The 19956-nt window shown below is 54.8% G+C and overlaps 1 protein-coding gene across 1 annotated transcript; it reads right to left on the bottom strand.

Moving 5' to 3' along the window:
* Positions 1-8734: 8734 nt before the first annotated feature.
* LOC135275740 (TBC1 domain family member 3G-like) lies at positions 8735-18064 on the bottom strand. The gene is made up of 13 exons (XM_064378236.1): positions 17891-18064; positions 17646-17728; positions 16026-16065; positions 15460-15540; positions 14901-15008; positions 14458-14567; positions 13166-13214; positions 12498-12618; positions 11687-11781; positions 11232-11297; positions 10688-10787; positions 10182-10328; positions 8735-9251 (listed from the first exon to the last, which is right to left on the bottom strand). Exons 1-13 carry the CDS (start codon positions 17966-17968, stop codon positions 8854-8856), a joined length of 1476 nt encoding a protein of 491 aa, XP_064234306.1. The 5' UTR covers positions 17969-18064; the 3' UTR covers positions 8735-8853.
* Positions 18065-19956: the final 1892 nt, after the last annotated feature.

Here is a 19956-nt window from a genome sequence, read left to right as displayed (position 1 = left end):
CCGACCCCCTCCCGCGGGTGCAGGGGCGCGAGCCCGCATCGCCCACGTGACTCTACGCGCGTGCGACCCGCGCCTCTAGTCCGGGCCCGGAGGTGCCTGGAGCGAGCTACGGTTCCTGTAGCTGCTTTGTGGTGTCTGTCACCGGCCCTTGGTGGAGCGCTGCAGACCCAGTCTCTGCAAAACCAACCCGCCTCGAGCGAGAGCCCTCCCTGCAGCTGGAACGGCGCGGGCCTTACGTCCCGGGCTTCCGGCCCGGGGCACCCTTCAGAGTGTGCCCTCCTAAAAGGCAGGGCCAACACTGCCACGCTCGGGCTGGACCCGTCCTGCTCCTCCGTTCGAGTTTTGCTCACAGGCGCTGGCCGGCACGAGCAGCTTTCACCCTGCACGCCAGCCTCTGCAGCAGCTCACCGCGGCCCGCGGCTTCCATGCAGAACCCTGATTGGGAAAAGGCACAACCTGCTGCGTGCGGAACCAGCAACTCCCTCGGTCACAGTGACCTCGCGAATGAAAAGAGGAAGCGGGTTTATTGCGGAGTGCAATCCCTGCGAATGCTCAACTTTGTAAGGAGCTGCAACCTAAAAACCTCGTCAGTATTTAAAAGCAAGCTCCAGTGAATCATCCTTACTCAAATGCCATTTTCCTTGGAATCTTCTGACCTTCCCTCTACTCCCAAAGCAAAATGAATCAAGCCTCCCTGTCTTTGGTGCTCCTTACACCCCGCGAGTGCGCTCAGCAGCTAAGTGACAGTTGTAACTGCTCCCTGGGGTTGGGGTGGGGAGGGCAGGAAGGTAATAGTAACTCTAAATAAAGGTTCGCTGGAGTTTTTAAACCAATGAAGTTTATCACGTGACAGATAGGGAACCAGCCCCATCAGAGGCAACTGGCCCAAGATTGTTCAGTAAGTCCAAAAACCCGAAATAGGCAAATCCCTTAGCCTCCTTTAATAATGATAGGGTCTTTTCACTGTATTATTAGAGCAGGTAAAAAGATTTGCCTATTTCCTTTCTGGCCCGGAGCGGTGGTTCACGCCTGTAATCCTAGCACTTTGGGAGGCAGAGGCGTGCAGATCATCTGTCTGGAGTTAGACCAGCCTGGCCAAGATGGCAAAACCCCGTCTCTACTAAAAATACAAAAATTAGCTGGGCGTCATGGCGCGCGCCTGTAATCCCACCTACGCAGGAGGCTGAGGCAGGAGAATCTCTTGAACACCGCAGGCCGAGGTTGCAGTGAGCCGATATCGCGCCACTGCACTCCAGGCTGGGCAACAGAGGAAGACTTATCAAAAAAAAAAAAAAAAAAAAAAAAGCTTTGCCTATTTCGTTTCAGAGCATTGCGCTATACCCTCCGGATGAATAATAGTCCTTGAAGTCAGTCCTGACATCTGGAAAACTAGGCACTGAAAAATAAAGTCAGCTGCCGAAGGTCACACTCTAACTGGGGGTGAAGCCTGGATTTCAAGGTCAAGCCTCTCTCCAGGTAGGGAGAGGGAGTCAGGAGCGCTGGGCGGAAGCAACGCTGGCGGCGGCTCCGGAAGCCCAGAGTGAGCTGGTGCCGCTTTCCCCGGCCTTGGCTGGGCCTGCACTGGGAGATTGCGCGGCGCCCACCCGGGGATCCGAGATGCCCTCGGAAGCCAATCTGTGTTCTGGACGGACCACACCCCGCTGTCTGTAGCCAATAAAACCCTGGATCGTGCATCCCACCCCCACCAAAGGGAGATTGGCTGAAGCCGAGGACCCGGGCGCGGTCTCCGTGGGATTTCTCTGCAGGCTGATGAAACACGTGGCTATCTAGCAGGGGCCCAAGTACAGGGTGTCTACACTTCAGCAAGAAAGCGCAGCGCCCTTCTCTCGTTCCCTTCTAGAGTGCAGTCCCTCGCTGGGGCTTTTGTATTTGTTGTGTGTTTAGTTGGATGGGGCGGGAGGGAGGCAGGGGAGGGAACAGTGCGAGAAATCCCCTGAATGTGTCTGACAGGGGAGCAGATCTGACAGAGTTGGGGGAGGAGGACTCCAAGTTCCTCTTTCCTCATTCTCTCCAGCTAAGCAGAGTCAGTGCAGAAGCAGTGTCTCACCTTGACTTCCAGTGTGATTGCAGCTTTTGCCCCGCCTACCAGAAATTCTGAAGTTGCCTCATCCCCGACAGCTGCAGACACCTCAGTCATGATAATGGCGGTCATTATTTATGAAGTACTTATTACGCGCCCTCCTTGAATTAAGTGCTTTACAATTACTATCTCACTTAATCCATCACTCTTGCCCTTCCCCGAAAAGAGACCCTGTGAGATGGCTGCCATCACAACCCTCAATTTACAGATGCGGCCTGAGGCTCCGGGTAACTTATGCAGGTTCATAAGGCTGGAAGAGGTAGAGACAGGGTTTCAATCACTGTCAATCAGATTCCAAATCCATTCGTTTATACCACTTTCTCCTGTCTTTCTCTCCACCCACTTATTTATCCAGTGTCCCGGAATGGGATATCTGTCGGGCAGGTATAAGGGGATGAATGACATCTGGCAGTACAGATGCTTCGGGTGCCTTCTGAATCATCACCCATTAGAATTTTTTTTTTTTTTTTTAGACGGAGTTTCGCTCTTGTTACCCAGGCTGGAGTGCAATAGCGCGATCTCGGCTCACCGCAACCTCCGCCTCCTGGGTTCAGGCAATTCTCCTGCCTCAGCCTCCTGAGTAGCTGGGATTACAGGCACGCGCCACCATGCCCAGCTAATTTTTTGTATTTTTAGTAGAGACGGGGTTTCACCATGTTGACCAGGATGGTCTCGATCTCTTAACCTCGTGATCCACCGGCCTCGGCCTCCCAAAGTGCTGGGATTACAGGCGTGAGCCACCGCGCCCGGCTAGAATGTTTATATACTTAGGGAAGCTTGCTGCTAAGAGTATTGTCATTTAATCTTTTGAAATTTGATGATCCACATATAAGTAAAGTCAAAACAAGAATTTAAAAATAACAAGAATATTACATTAGCCTGAATACCCAGCTGTGCCAAACTAATACCCTGCATTGTATTTCTGAATTAACTTGATAGAGTCATTTTAGTTTACATGGAAGATAAAATAAATTGGCCGGGCACGGTGGTTTGCGCCTGTTATCCCAGCATTTGGGGAAGCCGAGGAGGGCAGATCACGAGGTCAGGAGTTCGAGCCCAGCCTGGCCAACATAGTGAAATCCATCTGTACTAAAAATACAAAAAGTTAGCCTGGCATGGTGGCCCACTCCTGTAATCCCAGCTACTCAGGAGGCTGAGACAGGAGAATTGCTTGAACCCAGGAGACTGAGGTTGCAGTGAGCCGAGATCACACCATTGTACTCCAGCCTGGGGAAGAGAGCAAGACTCCTTTTCAAGAAAAAAATAAAAAATAAATTTTTATCAGAAGTTTCTTGAATTATGCTCCTAATTTTAAGGGAAATGTCAGTTTTTTTATACCAGTCGTATTAATTACAACAAATCAGTGTGGTAAAATCAGTAAGTTAATTATCAGAAATCCAGTGAATGAAATTAATCTAACATTGTTTATAAATCAATGTATAGTATTCTACAACAAATATTCTAACAAATGTAGTTCATCAAGCATTCATAACCTTTTTTTTTGAGACAGAGTCTCATCTCACTCTGTTGCCCAGGCTGGAGTGCAGTGGTGTGATCTCTGCTCACTGCAACCTCCACCTCCTGGGTTCAAGCAATTCTCCTCCCTCAGCCTCCTGAGTAGCTGAGACTACAGATGTGGGCCACCATGCCCGGCTCATTTTTGTATTTTTCGTAGAGACAGGGTTTCACCATGTTGGCCAGGCTGGTCTTGAACTCCTGACCTCAGGTGATCCACCCGCCTCGGCCTTCCAAAGTGTCGGGATTACAGGCATGAGACACCTTGCCCGGCCCTGGTCCCTGGTTTTAGTTTTTTTGTTTTGTTTTGTTTTTGAGACAGAGTGTTGCTCTTTCCCCCAGGCTGGAGTGCAGTGGCACAATCTCAGCTCACTGCAGCCTCTGCCTCCCTGGTTCCAGCAATTTTCCTGCCTCAGCCCTGGGTAGCTAGGATTACAGGCACATGCCACCACAACCCGGCTAATTTTTGTATTTTTAGTAGAGACGGGGTTTCACTATCTTGGCCAGGCTGGTCAGTTTTGGTTTTAATCTAATCAATTGTAACCAAAGAGGAGAAGAGAGAATTTATCAAGGAAATATTTTGAAAGCTAACGGCTGACAATTTTCCTGTGGTGATAACAGAAATCAACACACTAATTCAAGAATCACTATGAACTGCAGACAAAAGAAATAGAAAGAAATCTGCACACAGATTATTAATAACAAAACTTCAGGAAATAAAAATGAAGGAAAATTATTAAAAATTTCTAGGGGTGGGAGAAGCAGATTACCTTCAAAGGAGTGTCACTTGGCCAGACGCGGTGGCTCATGCGTGTAATCCCAGCACTTTGGGAGGCCAAGGCGGGCAGATCACCTGAGGATGGGAGTTTGAGACAAGCCTGGCCAATATGGTGAAAGCTCGTCTCTACTAAAAACACAAAAATTAGCCAGGCATGATGGCACACTCCTGTAATCCCAGCTACCTGGGAGGCTGAGGCAAGAGAATCTGCCTCAGATTCTCTTGAACCTGGAAAGCAGAGGTTGCACTGAGCCGAGATTGTGCCACTGCACTCCAACCTGGACGAAGAGCGAGACTCTGTCAAAAAAAGAAAAAGGAGTGCCACATAAACAGCTGATTTTTTCAACAGTTTCAATGGAAGCCAGAAGACTGATATTAAATCTTCAGTGTGCTATAGAAAGTAACTAATGGCCAGGCATGGCCCAGCACTCTGGAAGGCCAAGGTGGGTGGATTGCTAGAGCTCGGGAATTAGAGACCAGCCTGGGCAACAGGGCGAAGCCCCGTCTCTACAAAAAATACAAAAATTAGTTGGGCATGGTGGCGTGTGCCTGTAGTCCCGGCTACTGGGGAGGCTGAAGTGGAAGGATCACCTGAGCCCTGGGAGGTCAAGGCTGCAGTGAGCCGAGATCACATTCCTGCACTCCAGCACAGGCAACAGAGCGAGACCCTGTCTCAAAGTAATAATAACAACTATCAACCCACAACTTTATACCCATGAAAAATATATTTCAAAGATAACACAAGATAAGATTTTCAGACAAAAACAGAAAAAATGGTCACCAGCAGACCTCACTAAAGAATATTCTATTGCAGGGCGTGGCGTGGCTTGCCTGTGGCCCCAGCTACTCGGGAGGCTGAGGTGGGAGGATCGCTCGAGCCCAGGAGTTCTGGACTGTAGTGCACTATGCCGATCGGGTGTCCGCACTAAGTTCAGCATCAATATGGTGACCTCCCGGGACCACCAGGTTGCCTAAGGATGGGTGAACCGGCCCAGGTCGGAAACAGAGCAAGTCAAAACTCCCGTGTTGATCAGTAGTGGGATCGCGCCTGTGAATAGCCACTGTACTCCAGCCTGGGCAATATAGCAAGACCCTATCTCTAAAAAAAGAGAATATTCTATTTCAGCCAGGTGTGGTGGCTCATGCCTGTAATCCCAGCACTTTGGAGTTTGAGACAGCAATGTCCTCCCTGCACATGTACCTTAACAGATGTGTCTATATCTTCATTAAAATACAACAATCCTTATAGCAGCATAATTTGTAATAGCCTCAAACTAGAAACTTCCCAAATATCTGTCACAGAAGGATGGTTAAAAAAACCATAGTACATTCAAGACTAGACTACGATACAGCAAAGAAAATGAATACAATCATATGCCTACACACGCCAATGAATCTCACACAACTCATGTGTGAGCGAAGAAGTTAGACCTATAAGGATAGATAATGTGTGATTCCATTTATATGAAATTATCATCAGGCAAACTAATCTCAATAACAGAGTTTACCTGGGGCTGAGGGTGCAGGGATTAGAACCTTCTGTGGGGCCTGAAATGTATACAGTTGTCAATCAATGTATGTGGGGAATCAGTTTCACCATCTCCCACAGATATCAAAATCCACAGATGCTCAAGTCCTGATATAAAATGGTGCAGTATTTGCATATATCCCTAGTACATCTTCTCGTATACTTTAAATCATCTCTAGATTACTTATGCAATCACCTGTCAGATAACGACACTTCAGTCCATACCAGAATACATATAGGATGGTGGTCCCATAAGGTTATAATGGAGCTGTGCCATACAGCTGTACAATCTCTAAAAACTGATATTTAAGAAGAGATGGGATGGCAGAGCGCAGTGGCTCAGGTCTCTAATCCCAGCACTTTGGGAGGCTGAAGAGGGCAGATCATGAGGTCAGGAGATTGAGACCATGCTGGCTAACACGGTGAAACCCGTCTCTACTAAAAATACAAAAAATTAGCCTAGCATGGTGACATGCACCTATAGTCCTAGCTACTTGGGAGGCTGAGGCAGAAGAATCGCTTGAATCTGGGAGGCAGAGGTTGCAGTGAGCTGAGATCCCACCACTGCACTTTAGCCCGGGCGACAGAGCAGGACCGTCTCAGAAAAAAAAAAAAAAGGAGAGATGGGGTCTTGTTATGTTGACCAGACTAGTCTAGAACTCCTGGGCCCAAGTGATCTTCCCAACTTGGCTTCCCAGAGTGCTGGGATTGTAGGCATGAACCACCACACCTGGCCAGGTGTACCATTTTTATTGTTTATACTGTAATTTTAGGGTCCTTTTCTGTGTTTACACAGATAGCTACCATTATGTTCCCATCGTCCACAGTACCCAGTACGGAACATGCTGCAGAGGTGCGGAGCCCAGGAGCAATCAGCTCTACCCTTCAGCCCAGGTGCGTGTCTGGCGGGACCATCTGGAGGAAGCCGAGGAGACATGAGCTGAAGGCAGAAGGTGAGTCGGAGGTGGGATCTTGGGACCGGTGTGAGAAGTTAGACAAAAACGGGTGAAATCTGAATAAATGTTACCATATTCATATAATTACTGCATTAATAACCTTAGATAATGGTTCATGTTATCATTTAGTTAATAGGATTACGCCTATGTTAATTTTTTTTTTTTTTTTAAGAGATAAAGTCTCACTCTGTGACTTAGGCTGGAGTTCAGTCTGTGACTGATCATAGCTCACTGCTTTCTGGAACTCAGGCTCAAGTAATCTTCCCACCTCAGCCGCCTGACTAAGTGGGACTATAGGCAGATGCCAATATACCTGGCTAATTTCTTTTACTTTTCTTTAGAGACAGGGTCTGCCTAGGCTGGTCTCAAACTCCTGGGCTCAAGTGAACCTGAACCTCCCGCCTCCACCTCTCAGATTGCTGGGATTACAGGCGTGAGCCGCCATACCCGGCCTAAAGTTCTTACTTTTGACAAATGTGCATGGTAACGCAAAATGTCATTATTAGGGGAAGCTGGATGGAAGGTATATATGTAAAGTTATTTCAACAGTATGTGTTTATTTTACAACATGGAGGTGTTTATCTTTCCATGAGTGTAAAGTACAAAAGGCAGGCTCATGGTGTTGTCAGAAGTCAGAACACTGGTTTCAGGGCTGGGGGCCCGGGGAGGGGCTGGGCATGGTTGGCTTTGTGATCTGGGGGCTGGTGTGTTCCATCGCTGAATGTCTTTTGAGCTGTGCACTTACCAGGGCCATAAGTCACATCTCGAGAAATGTTCATAAGTTTCCCAAAAAGTAAAACGAGGTTGGGAGGCTTGTTTGGGACCTTGGGTGCTTATCCAGCCATGAGCCCTGGCCCTGGCCCAGATGCTTCTAGAACTGAGAACATTCCAAGTAGAGGTGGCAGAGCCAAGGCCCTGAGGTGGGAGCGCACTGCTGCTCGTCCCCAGCTGTGAATGGGGTGTCCTGGTGGGAATCAGTGCCGTGTGCACTGCAGGGCCGGCAGGTCCATGTCCACATTGTGGCTCAGGGCAGCGAAAGCCAATCTCCGTCCCCTCCACAGGGTGGTCAGCCTGTCAGCAGGTGGCCAACTGGTCCTCCTGGGAAATGGTGCCATCCCAGATACTGGGTGTATCTCATCCACAAATAGGGTGCTCAGCAATGGTGTCAGCCTGGTGAGCCTTGGTAAGGGCAGGTGCAGGATGCTGAGCCTCTTTAGTCCCCATGCCCGTCTCAAGGCCACTCCTTCCGTGGGCCCATCCAGCAAACGAGGTGGCTGGGAAAGAAGCCAGCTCCATCCACAGGGTGTGCCGTTTTGCTCAGCTCAGAACCAGCATCATCCTCCGTCGTAATTCTCTTTGGTGGGAGTACTGGGAAAGCCTGCACTGGCAGCTGGAAGGCAGCTGGTGGTGGCGAAGCTGCAGCAGTGGCTGCAAGGCTTTTAGCCTCGCCCGGCCTCTGGGACAGTGGCAGAGCTCTCCAGCACCAGGGTCCCCGGCATGGTCACGCTGACTACAGCTGGGAGCCCAACACACCCCTGGTGCCCCTCTCGTCCCAGGGCTGGGGGTCTAGGCCAGGCCCCTCTTGGCCTCAGAATTGTGCCCTGGGAGGGGAACACGCCCAAAGGTTGGTACAGAGGCCCTGGGGCATGCTGCTGGCTGGCGAGGGCTGCGGGGATGCCATGCTCCTCTCTCTCTCTTGTGGCCTTGATGGGACAAGCCTCCCCATTGAATGGGATTTTCCAAGGTGTCTGGGGCTGCGGGGTTAGGGTTAGGGTTAGGGTTAAGGTCAGGGGTTAGTGTTAGGGCTAGGGCTGGGAGCTGGCGGGGTGCCCCCTGGCTCCTTCCAGTCACAGTCATTTGGTGAAGGGGCCAAATACAGGTGCCCATGTTGCAGTGGGGATATCTCCCGACCTTCCTCTTAGTCCTGATGGGCCTGGGCAGGGCCCGGTGTCGGGGTCCCCATGGGCTTCCTGGGCTAAGCCTGTCCCATGGTCCCGGGGATGTCCAGGACACAGTCGGAAGGGACACGGACCCAGCAGCTCTTCTCGAAATCATAATGGGGGAACCAAGGGCCCCCCACATCCAGGTCCGTTGGGAGCTGGGGCATTGAATTCCACTCTATATATCGCCAGGAATGGCGAGGTCCTCTCTGAGCCAAGGCTGGGCTGGACACAGGGTAGGTGTTTTCATGGACTGCCCCACCAGGACAGGGTGTGAAAGGATGAGGTGCCTGTGGTGGGGGAGCTGACCAAATGGTCTGCGGGCACTGGGTTGCTGGGCCGGGAGGGGGCTGACCGTCCCCCTTGCAGAGGGTGTTCCTGCCAGGTGAAGCCAGCACGGGCCTGGGTGCCGAGGACCCTTTTTCGGGTTTGGCTGAAAGGAAAACAGATGTGGTCGGCGTCTCCAGTGAGCCCATGTAGGCCTTTCCGGGCTGGGCCCCACGTGCCTGGGGTCTGACACTGAGGACACGCCTGTAGTCTGCTGATTCCAGAGGGAGGGGAGTGTGCAACCTGGGGTGAGGAGGCCGTCGGAGGATGGCAGGTGGCTCCTGGGACTGCCCCCCAGGGTCCAGGCTGGCTGGGGGCTTCCTGCCACACACCCTCCTCTCAGGGCTGCAGCCGCCAGGCAGAACTCAGGTGGGAGGGGCCTTGGCTGTCACCCAGCCGCCTTGCCACCTCCCATGGGGATCTGTCTCCAAAGTGGGTGATTGGGCCTGGACGTGGGTCACCCTCTGCTCTCCTGAACTGCCCAGTCCATGCCAGCACTGACCGTTCCCACATCTGGCTGAACTCTGGGCTTGCCTCTGGGACCAGGTTCCCACCTGCGTCCTTTCCCTGAATGCTCTGGGGGTCAGGGATACTGATTCCCTCATCTCCCTGACTCAAGGCTTGTGGTCCTGGCACCCTTGAAGGGCTGTGCAGGAGTAAGGGGCCTCTGCTGCTCTCTGAGGCTGTCAGTGCTCACAGGGAGGGACAGGGGCTCCCACAAATGGGTCTGGCTCCTCCGGTGCCCTTGAGGGCCCCATGAGGGGGACAACGGGCCACCATGGAAAGTGCGAGGAGGCTTCTTGGAGGGTCTTGCCCACATCCCCCTCCTGCATGCACAGCACATCCAGTCCACATGCACTGAGCGCCTGCCCTGAGGACCGGTGGGCCTACTGTACTTTCTTATAGTCTAGGAGGAAGAGGAGGAAGAAAGGCTGAAGAGGGAGGGCCAGGTAGTAGGGTTGGGGCTCCCAGGCATTTCCCCACTGTTGACTTCCCCAGAGAGTGACTCGGGAGGGGACCTGGCACTGGAGCTCACCTGGGGATGGCAGGTCCTTGTGCTTCTTTGTGGGCCTCGAGGCCCACAGATGTTTTAACACCTTTTCATCATCCATCACCCAGGTACCGGAAAAGAAGTTCCGGAAGCGTGCCCACAGGCCAGACCTTGATGTTCTCAGCAGGCGCTCTAGGGACAGGGTGGGCATCAGGCCAGGAGAGTTCCCTGGGAGGGGTCAGAGCCCATACCCCGTGGCCACTTCAGTCTCCCACTGGGCGGTGCTGGATCCTTTTGTGGCCGCCTCAGTGGTCCAGATGTGCACAGGAGGCTGTGGCTGGGGGGCGGCCTGGGCAGGGAAGTGCTCACCACACTCCCGACTTTCATCTGGGTCATGTGGGGGATGGACTCGGTGTCACTGTGCCCTCCCAGCCCACCCGGGCAGATCTCCCTCTGGGCCAGAACTGAGGATCATGAGGACAGTGTGAGGAAGCTCCCTCGGGTCAATTGGGGTCTGACCCCAGTGCTCCCCAGGTCACAGATGGACTTACTCCTCCAAACCTTGCTGATGATTCTTGTTATGGGCATCAGCGCCTGCTCCCCCTCCAATACATAAACATCCCAGAGGCACAGGGTGAGGCCGAGAGAGATCTGTGGGGACAGCAGGCGTGGGAGGACCTGGCCCTTCCAGGCTGAGGCTGGGGCTTAAGCTGGGCCCATTGGGGCTTCAGTCCCCAGAGTCAGTGACCCTCCCCATGAGGGTGGCCTGACCCTTCTGGGAGGCTGGGTCAGACAAGGTCTTGCAGCTCCTCATGGGGGGCACTCATTTCATTGGGGATGTGGCTTCTGGAGAGAAGGGCTTGAGGCTTCCCTGAGCCCTCCCAAGTCAGATCCTGGCCCAGTCTGCCCATGAGGTTGGTCCTCAGCCCCGGCCTCTGCCTTGGGATGATCCTTCTGGGGCAGAGGGTCTTGCTGTGTGTCCTGTGGGGACCCGCATGGGCCTCCTGTGGGCTGGGGGTGGGCCGGACCCCCGAGCTGGGGAAGCAGGGCACTGCACGGCAAGGAGGGTCCCTGAGACTCCCTGTGCCTCCTTACCTCATCATTGAGCATCCGGAGAAGCCAGCCTAATGAGGAAGCCTGTGCGCCTAGCCCTTCCTTGTCCTGATGGGAGGAACAGAGGTGCTCAGGGCCCCCTGGGCTGCTCTAGAAACCTCCCTCTTCCAGGACCCACTGAAGACCCCTCCCTAAGTGCAGAACACTGGGCGGTGTCCAGGGCTCCCCACAACACCTTCCCCTTCCCACACTCCCGGGGGACACACTGCCCTTAGTCCTGCTCTGCGGGAGCTGGGCCCCAGTCCCTGTGCCTCTGTCTCCTCCAGGGCTGGAAAAAAATACCCAAATCCCAGCCCACGGAGAACCCTACGTCCCAGGTCGGGCCCTGGCTGCCACTCAGCCTGTCACCAGCCACCGGGGGGCTCCAGCCCCCCCGCTCCTCCAGCCCCACGTGATGCAGGGCCTCTGGAGAAGAGTCCAGAGGACCATAAACTCACCAGATGCCACATGGTCTTGGGTTGTGACGAGGGCACCACATGCTCCTGATGGTCTCGGAGCCCCTGGACTGTCCCGCCATTTGGGCTGTGGAATCCTGAGAAGCCCCCAGCTCATCATGAAATCAGAGCCCTCTCCCAAGATGTGGAGCCATCAGCTGGAAGAGCTGGGCAGCTGCAGAGGCCCCCAATCCCCGAGGCCTCCCACCCTCCCATCTGCTGACCCCACGATGCTGCCTTGGCCCTGGGGAGGAGGGGTGGGAACATCCCCTGGAGCCTGGCTGGAGGTGCTCCTGGAGGCCTCCTGGGCCAGGGTGCTGGGAGGGCAAGGCTGACTTTGAGGCCAAGACAGAGGGTGGCCAGAACAGAGTGGGTGCTGGGCTTCTCGGTCATCTCCTGGAAGTGGCGTCGGGCCAGAGGACACGGGATGGGGGAAGATGCTGCCATCTGGGCTCAGTCAGCCCATTTGTGGGGACCGAGGGCAGCTGGAGCCCAGGCAGCTGAAGGGCAGGAAGACTCTCAGGGAGGGGAGAGTCAGCTGCACAGAATCAGAGCCAGAGGGCGTGGCTCCAGGACACACAGGGCGGCCACAGGGAGGATGAGATGTCCTCTGCTGATGGGGATGAAAGGCGTCTGACTTGGGCTCTGGGGGTCAGCCCCCAGCTCCTGTGGGACCCTCAGCAGAGACATCCTAAAGGCTCCCAACAAGCTGGCGACACAGGAAGGTGCCTTCACTGAAAGTTGAGATCACCTGGCCAGGGTGAGCATCCCCAGGTTTGGTAGCAAGAAGTCCCAGGGGCACCTGTCCACCTACCCTGTGGGAAGTGCCTCTCACTGGCCAGCAGCTGTGCCAGTGCCCAGAATGCGTCCTCTTCGGGAAGGTACAGTAGGAACAAGGCGGCCACCTGGCTCAGGTCTCTGCAGTAGCCCACCTCCTGCAAGAGTCAGAGTCACCGTGGAAGGACATCACCATGGAAGGATATCACCTGGGTGCTGAGGTCACCTGGGAGGACTCATGTCATTGGAGAAGACAGAGGTGACTGGGGAGGCTTCCTCTGAACAAGAGGCTTCCTCAGGATGCAAATTCATTTCATTTCAAGACAAGAGCCATGTCCATCAGACACTTCAGCAACTGATCGAAATGTCTCCTGAGAGCACTGTCCTGCGTGCGACCCCGCCAAGCTCCTGGGCTTTGTGGGCAGCCCCAGGAGGAAGGTGTCATTTCTTGCTCTGAGAAGTGGTGGTCGGGCCCAGGTGACACCAGGAGTCAGGGCCCTGACTCCTTTGTGACTCAGTTTGACCCCTTGAGACCACCCCCCTTGCTTGGAAGTTTATGCCAGCAGTGAGCTAGAGTCATGCCTTCTATATCCTGGTGGCTCACAAATACTGACTTGGAAAGAAGCAACGACACCCCCAATAGACACCCACACCAGGGAATATGGCCGTGAATATGGGAATATGGTCACTGCCCAGAATACTCACCGGATTATACTCTGCGTAGGCCAGCAGGACGTGGAATAGTTCCCTCTGCCTAGGAGACAGAGAAAGGGGGCTTTCATTTCTTTTGTGGAGATGCTATTAGTTTCACTTTGTCTACAAATCCTAACAGCAAATCCCATTTCACGTTCAGATGATTCACCAGACAAGCGGTGAGCTCTTCAGGGCCTTTGACTGTTTAAGAAATGTTTCAGTAAAGTCCACATCTATGAAATGCAGATATCCAAGTTGGACAGTGAGTTGACTAATCAGTTTTGCTTTGATTGACTTTTTTTTCAGTTTGCACACACGCCAGTTCAGTCTTTGGGTGTACAGTTCTGCCATGGTTCTAACCCAATGTGCAGAGTCTCCCGGCCACTGCTCCAGCCCCTCCTGGAGCGACTCGTTCATCCTCCACAACTCCAGAGTGGCCCCTATGCAGCCCGCCTTCCCCATTCTGTCAGCTCCTGGTCACCCAGACCGGTTCTCAGTCCCTCTGGTTTGACCTTTCCCACAATGGCCTATGAATAGGAATCCTACAGTGGTAGCTTTTCGAGTCTGGCTTCTTTCTCCTAGCAAAATGCATCTAGGTTCCACCCACGTTCGTGCGGGCATCACTGGCTCGTTCCCTTTTCTCAGCGAGTCTTCTATCTCAAGGGAGAACCAACCTTCCTCGCCCCATTCCCATGCTGATGGTCATCCCCAAAGGTTCTGTGTGTGAGTGATGATGAATGAAGCAGTGAATGTGGCATGCAGGTTTCATGTGGATGTCAGTTTCCAAGTCATTGGGCTCAATATCTGACACTTTGGGGACCTGTGGTTCAAGTGCGTTGAGCTTTGTGAGCCACTGCCCAACTGGCTGCCAAAGTGGCTGTGCCATATTACATTCCCAGCAGACCCGGATGAGAGTTTCCAGGACCCTGAGTGCCCCCAGCATTTGGTGCTGTCAGTGCTGCCTGGGGAGGCTCATGGGCCCTCCATCCTGCTGCCCTCCCGTGGGTGCTACCATGGGTTCCCATGGCTCAGGGAGAGCACCTTTCCCCATTGTGCATGATTTTCTTTGCTGCCTTCTGTCTCCTCAGGTTCCTCTTCGCTTCTGGCCCCACATGTTCCAGCCTGGCCCAGGGCTTGGAACCTGGGAGCTGCTCGGTCCCTGGTGCCGGCTGCTTCCTGGGCCAGGAGAGCACTTGGCAGCTCTGTCATCCTTCCTGGGTGACCCTGGCTTCTGCTCCAGGGAAGTCCCCATCCCTCTGGTTCACCCCGTCTCCACTGGGGCCCTGTGGCTCCCGTGGGCTTACTTGATGCCATATCGCTCCTGGAAAAGACTGTGTCTTCTGAGTGTCTTCCTCACGTCCAGGTCGATCTGGTGCACCTGTTGACAGGACCTCTTCCCCTTCTCCTTCATGAGCTGTAGGGCAGGGCCAAGAGGAGGAAGCAGCCTCAGAACAGAGGGAAGACTCCCTGCCCCAAAATGCAGTCATCCCACAGTCAGCACTTCCAGAAGGAAGGAAAGAAGGAAGATTTCCTTCTGCAGAAAGCTGCTTTTTGGCTTGTTTCTGAAGCCGGGGAGGGTCCCCAAAGCCAAGCTCCTCTGTGGTGTCTATGTGGCCATCTATGCCCAGGATGTGCATCTGGCCAGCACACACATGCCCCAAGTGGGGCTTGATGTTCGTTCCCTGCAGCTGGAGACCTGGGCCCCTGACACGGCCTGGCCTGTTTGTTGGGCTCTGGCTTAGCATACCTGGTATTTGCTGGGGTTTTTCGCCTTGATGTCATCAATGTTGAGGAGGACCGACCACACCTGGCCCCGGATATTCATGGGAATGCCCTTGTAAACACGGCGAATGAGCTGTGGGCAGAAAACGATCTGGTGACTCGGGCCAGGGGCGACCCCCACGAGGACCAGATCCCGAGAATTCTGTAAATTATTAGTTTTGGCCCCGTGATTCCTCAGTAGAGGTGAGGTCAAGCTGGGGCAGGGTCTCCCTTCCCAGGACTGTAGGAGAAAATGGGCACTCAGAGTCCTGAACTCTGATCTGGACCTGTTCCTTCCTTCGGTCACCAGGAGGCTGCCCTAGCCCTGAGCTCCGGTGGCTCCAGCCCTAGATTCAGATTCCCTTCGAACAAGGTGACTCTCACACCAACGGGTAGCAAAGCTGGCGACCAGGCCTGTGGTCCTCTGCATGAGGACAGTGTGCCACCCGCCCTCTGAGAGGCTGAGGGTGCCAGGCCACAGCCACGGGTGCCTGTCCCCTGTCCCTGCAGAGAGTGGTTCTGGGGCCTCTCCCTCCACACGTTACTTTTTCGCTCTTCTTATATTTCTCCCATTCGCCCAGCATTTCCCTCCACTTGGTCTTGCGTCTCAGCTCCTGCCGAATTTGCTGTCAAAGGAGGAATGCTGGAGTTAGCGGAGCCGCCAGGCTTCTCAGAGCAGCCCGTGAATGCTGCGTCTTGGGTTCTGGAGCCCTGGTGGGACCCAGCTGGAAGGAGCCAGGGAATGGCAGACCCTAAGGGCTGACAGCCTTTCAGCAAATGAGCGCCAGTGGGCTGGCCTTGGGTCCCTGGGATGTGCCATTCTCAGGCCACAGACACACCAGTCATAGGTCAGGTCCCAGCCTCTAGGTGGGGTTCTGACACAAGTGGGCAGCTGCCCCCAAGCCACGACTCTGATTCTCACTTTGGAATTTCATCAAACTGCCAGAGATACAGTGACTTGGGGTCAGGTCCAGCAGGGAAGCTGCCCCTCCCTGTGACAGCGTGTTGCTCCCACCCACCCCCACCCAGGCTTGCTGCCTCCTCCACCTCACCCACCACCTGCCCAGTCCCTCTGTCCCTGGGTCAGGCCCCCCATGCATCAGGATCTTACCTTGACCTCCCGGGAACTGAGAGGGGGCAGCTCCGTCTCACTGTAAGGGAACCAAGCAGAGCTGAGGACCTGCACAGGGCTTGGAGCCGTCCGGTCTGGGAGCCGACCCCCAGAAAGAACTGGCTCTGTCCCATCCAGCTCAGGGCTCAGCCTGGAAAAAGGCACAGGGAAGGGAGGACGGGGGCTTTCCTGTGGGGCTGACTCCCAGGAGGGGCCAGGACCTGGGAGGAGCGGGAGTGCAGGGCCAGCCTGGCCTGGGTTACTGGGGCCCCTGGTGTGGGGGGGCAGTCAGGCTGCACAATGGGGTGCCCCTCCTGGCCTAGAGGTGGTGCTTTCTGCTAGAGCTGAGAAAGGTGGGCCATGAGATGGGATAGGGGCTTCCCAGGGTGGGTGACCGGGCCCTGACAGGAGTCCCTTCAAAGTGCTCACGTGATGTGGAACTGCCGGGGTCTCCAGAGCCTGGCCTGAGACCTGTGCAGTGCACCCAGGGTGTAACCGGGACCCATCGCCCCCTACACACCCAAGGCCCTCGCAGGTCTGACCTCCCAGCGTCCACCTGCCTCTCCCTGCACCCGAGCCACACACCCTCCATTTTAGAAGTGGCAGGGCTCATACGCTCCCTCCACCCTACCTCCCCCGGGATCCTCTGTCTCTCCATGCTATGATCCCTGAGGGGTGGGCGCCAGGCTGGGCTCCTCTTACCTAGCCCCAGATCCCTTCCCAGCACCAGACCCAGGCTCTTTTTTTTTTTTTTTTTTTTGAGACGGAGTTTCGCTCTTGTTACCCAGGCTGGAGTGCAATGGTGCGATCTCGGCTCACAGCAACCTCCGCCTCCTGGGTTCAGGCAATTCTCCTGCCTCAGCCTCCTGAGTAGCTGGGATTACAGGCACGTGCCACCATGCCCAGCTAATTTTTTGTATTTTTAGTAGAGACGGGATTTCACCATGTTGACCAGGATTGTCTCGATCTCTTGACCTCGTGATCCACCCGCCTCGCCCTCCCAAAGTGCTGGGATTACAGGCCTGAGGACCTAGGCTCTTTAGCTGCAAGCTCTGCTGCCATTTTGGCCTCACCGTGAGATGCCCAGAACAGGGTTCTGCCCGTCTTCTCCCTCATTCCCCTAGGGCCACAGCCCCCACTGTCCCTGTGCCTTTCCCCTTTCCCCATGGGGACAGGGAGGGCTATGGCTCTAGGGAAATGGGGGAGAACAGGGGCAGGTGGGCCCTCAACAACAGCCCCGAAGCTGGGGCAGGTGTCCCTTCACCCTATGGCCACAAACCTTGGATCTCACTGGGGTTGTCTGTCAGTGGACAGGATTAGACCCTCAGGCTACCCTGCTCCTCTTGTGCTAACTTGGAGATGGAACTGCTGAGAGCCCAGGGGCCTGATCTAGCCCCTTCTCCATTCCCACCCGCTCCCTGGATGGGCCCCTCACCTCTGGCCTAACAACCTCAGGTGGGGCCTGCAGGGGAGCCAGGGAGGAGGTCTGACCCTGGGAAGGAGGTTGGCCGGACCTGGGGAGACATGGCCTCAGGGCCTCAGGAGGTTTTTTCTAAAAGCAAACCCATCCCTGAGCTGAGATAGGTGCTTTAGGGGCTGAGGGGAGCATAGAGGACTCACTGCACAATTCCAAACCGATCCGCGCGGTTGTGGATTTCCACAGGCTCAGGCTCCATGTCCGCTGGCAGCCCAGCTCGTTGTCCCTGCAACCCAGAGGGAGCCTTGCTGAGGGGCCCAAGGTAAAGGGTACAAGAGGCCTGGGGCATTGGCCACCCGTCCCCACCCTGTGCTCCTAGGGAGCCCAAAACCCTTTGACCAGGGCGCACTGGCAGAGGTCCCCCTCCAAGGAGCAGACCGACCTGTACCTTCTCATATTTGAGAATGATGTCCTCTCGCTCCTGTAATGTATGTTCTGTCATCTCCATCTTGTGAGACAAAATCATCTAAAGATTACACTGCACCTGAGAACTTCAGAGAACACCTGAACCGCTCCCACTGGGCTCCCAGATGCTGGCTGGCTGCGTAACCCCCATTCCACCACTGCCGCCAGGTGAAAAGGGGCCAGACGCAGTGGCCCACACCTCCATGGGTCTCTGGAGTCTCAAACCCCAAGCTGGGGTGGGCATCTTCTCAAGGACGTGAGAACAGTGGGACCTGGTCAGATAATCCCGTGTCCCCAAATGCCATGAAACAGGCACACACCTGCCCTGGCAGGTTGAATGGTGTCTCCTTGCCTAAATTGAAGGGCCCATGATGGGCTACTCCAGACATGTAGAGGCAGACTGGGGTCAGGGACCAGAGGTCTCTGTACAGTCGGCCTCCTGAGATTCTCAGGGACCACAGAGATGTCCAGTTTCCCACAAGGAACAGGATCTCTCCTGAGTGCTCCATCCTACTCCACTCATCACTTGGGCTACCATGGCCCTTCAGTCAGAGCAGCGAAGCCACTTTAGGAATAACGCCAGTTGAGCAGAAGGGTGTTTGGTTGGGGGAATGAAAATGATCTACTGTCTCCAAAGCAGCCTCTGTGCTCGTGGAAACCACGTCTCTGGGGAAGGGACGGCAGACTCCACCATTCTGAGCTCTCCACATAGGAGGGGGCTTCATCTCCCTGGGTCACCGAGGAAGAACAGTGGGTCCTTGGTCCTGGAGAACACCTAGATGGACCATCCCTTCTGGGAACACTCGGGGCAAAAGGAGGGTGAGGACTCGATAGGACCAGACAGAGAAAGAAATACTTGGGGAGAACCTCAGTGCCTGGACCCTCTGAAGAGGAGGAGAGAGAGTCTCCCTCCAGCCAGCCCTTCAGGGATTCTTCATTTTCCACAACTGCCCAAAGGCTGAAGGCTCCCCATTCACTCCTGGACAAGAGACTGTGTGTGCCCAGTGGGTCCCACAGCGACCATCAGGACCCAGCTTAGGCCACAGAGGTGTTTTGATGATTCATCCCAGTCAATTTGTGGATTCATCCCAGTGGCTCTGCCAGGGCCAGTTTCTGCCCCATCGGGATGGAAAACCCTGGACAGATTTGGGATGTAGAGCAGGGAGGCCACAGGGTTCAGGCCTGAAGTCCCTCTCAGCACAAGGCAGGCTGACAGCAAAACCTAGGATCATGTCTGGATTCCCAGACTGATTACCGCCTCTCTGACCCCAGAAGTCTCACCTGTCGAATGGGTACATTTGGGACAGCACTCACCCTACGGAGCCACCATGGGGACGAAAGAGACAATCGTCTACACGGGCAGCGTAGAAGAGGCACCGAGTGCTCAGGGATCACCCTCCTTGGCAGCTGCCCAGAGGCCAGCATAGCCCACACCATAGCCACTGCCCCCAAGTCAGCATGGAGAGAAGAGAGCAGGTCACACTCACCTGATTCTGATGAATCAGCTGGCCTGGGTTATGCCTCTCAGGCAGAAAATCTCTGAGTACACAGAAGTGCTCACAGATGCCACTGTGTGTGTGTAGCCACTGTAGAACACAGAGTGAGGCCAGAGAGCAGACAGGTGCTAGGCATAAGTGGCATTCCGAGGTCATGGCACGCATCACAATGGGGCCTTGCCCAGGTCAGCAGGGCCCTGTCAGCGTCCTCCACTACCTGAGGGCTGGTTCTGGGGCAGGCTGCTGTCAAACTCCGTCCCATCTTCCAGCTTCCCCGTGTAGTGCATATGCAGGACATCCCATTTATGAGATTTGATGGGACAGTGGTCCACCCGTTTCTTGACCCCGATCTGCAGCTTCCTTTGGCCCTAGGCCCCCGTGGCTATGGCCACGGCGCTCAGGCAGATGGACAGTACTGTCAGGACCTGGACCCAGCTCGGCCTCATGTCTCTGTGGGCACAGACCCCGACCGACCGACTCCTCTGCAAGCCCCGGGAGTCAACCCTGGCGGTGCTGCTCTGCTCTTTCTCTTCATCGTGTCTGTTTCAGCATC

The sequence above is a fragment of the Aotus nancymaae genome, unplaced genomic scaffold (genome assembly GCF_030222135.1).
Source record: "Aotus nancymaae isolate 86718 unplaced genomic scaffold, 86718_ANA_hifiasm-v0.15.2.pri h1tg000018l, whole genome shotgun sequence".
Classification (NCBI taxonomy): domain Eukaryota; kingdom Metazoa; phylum Chordata; class Mammalia; order Primates; family Aotidae; genus Aotus; species Aotus nancymaae.
This window is presented reverse-complemented; position numbering and strand designations above follow the sequence as displayed.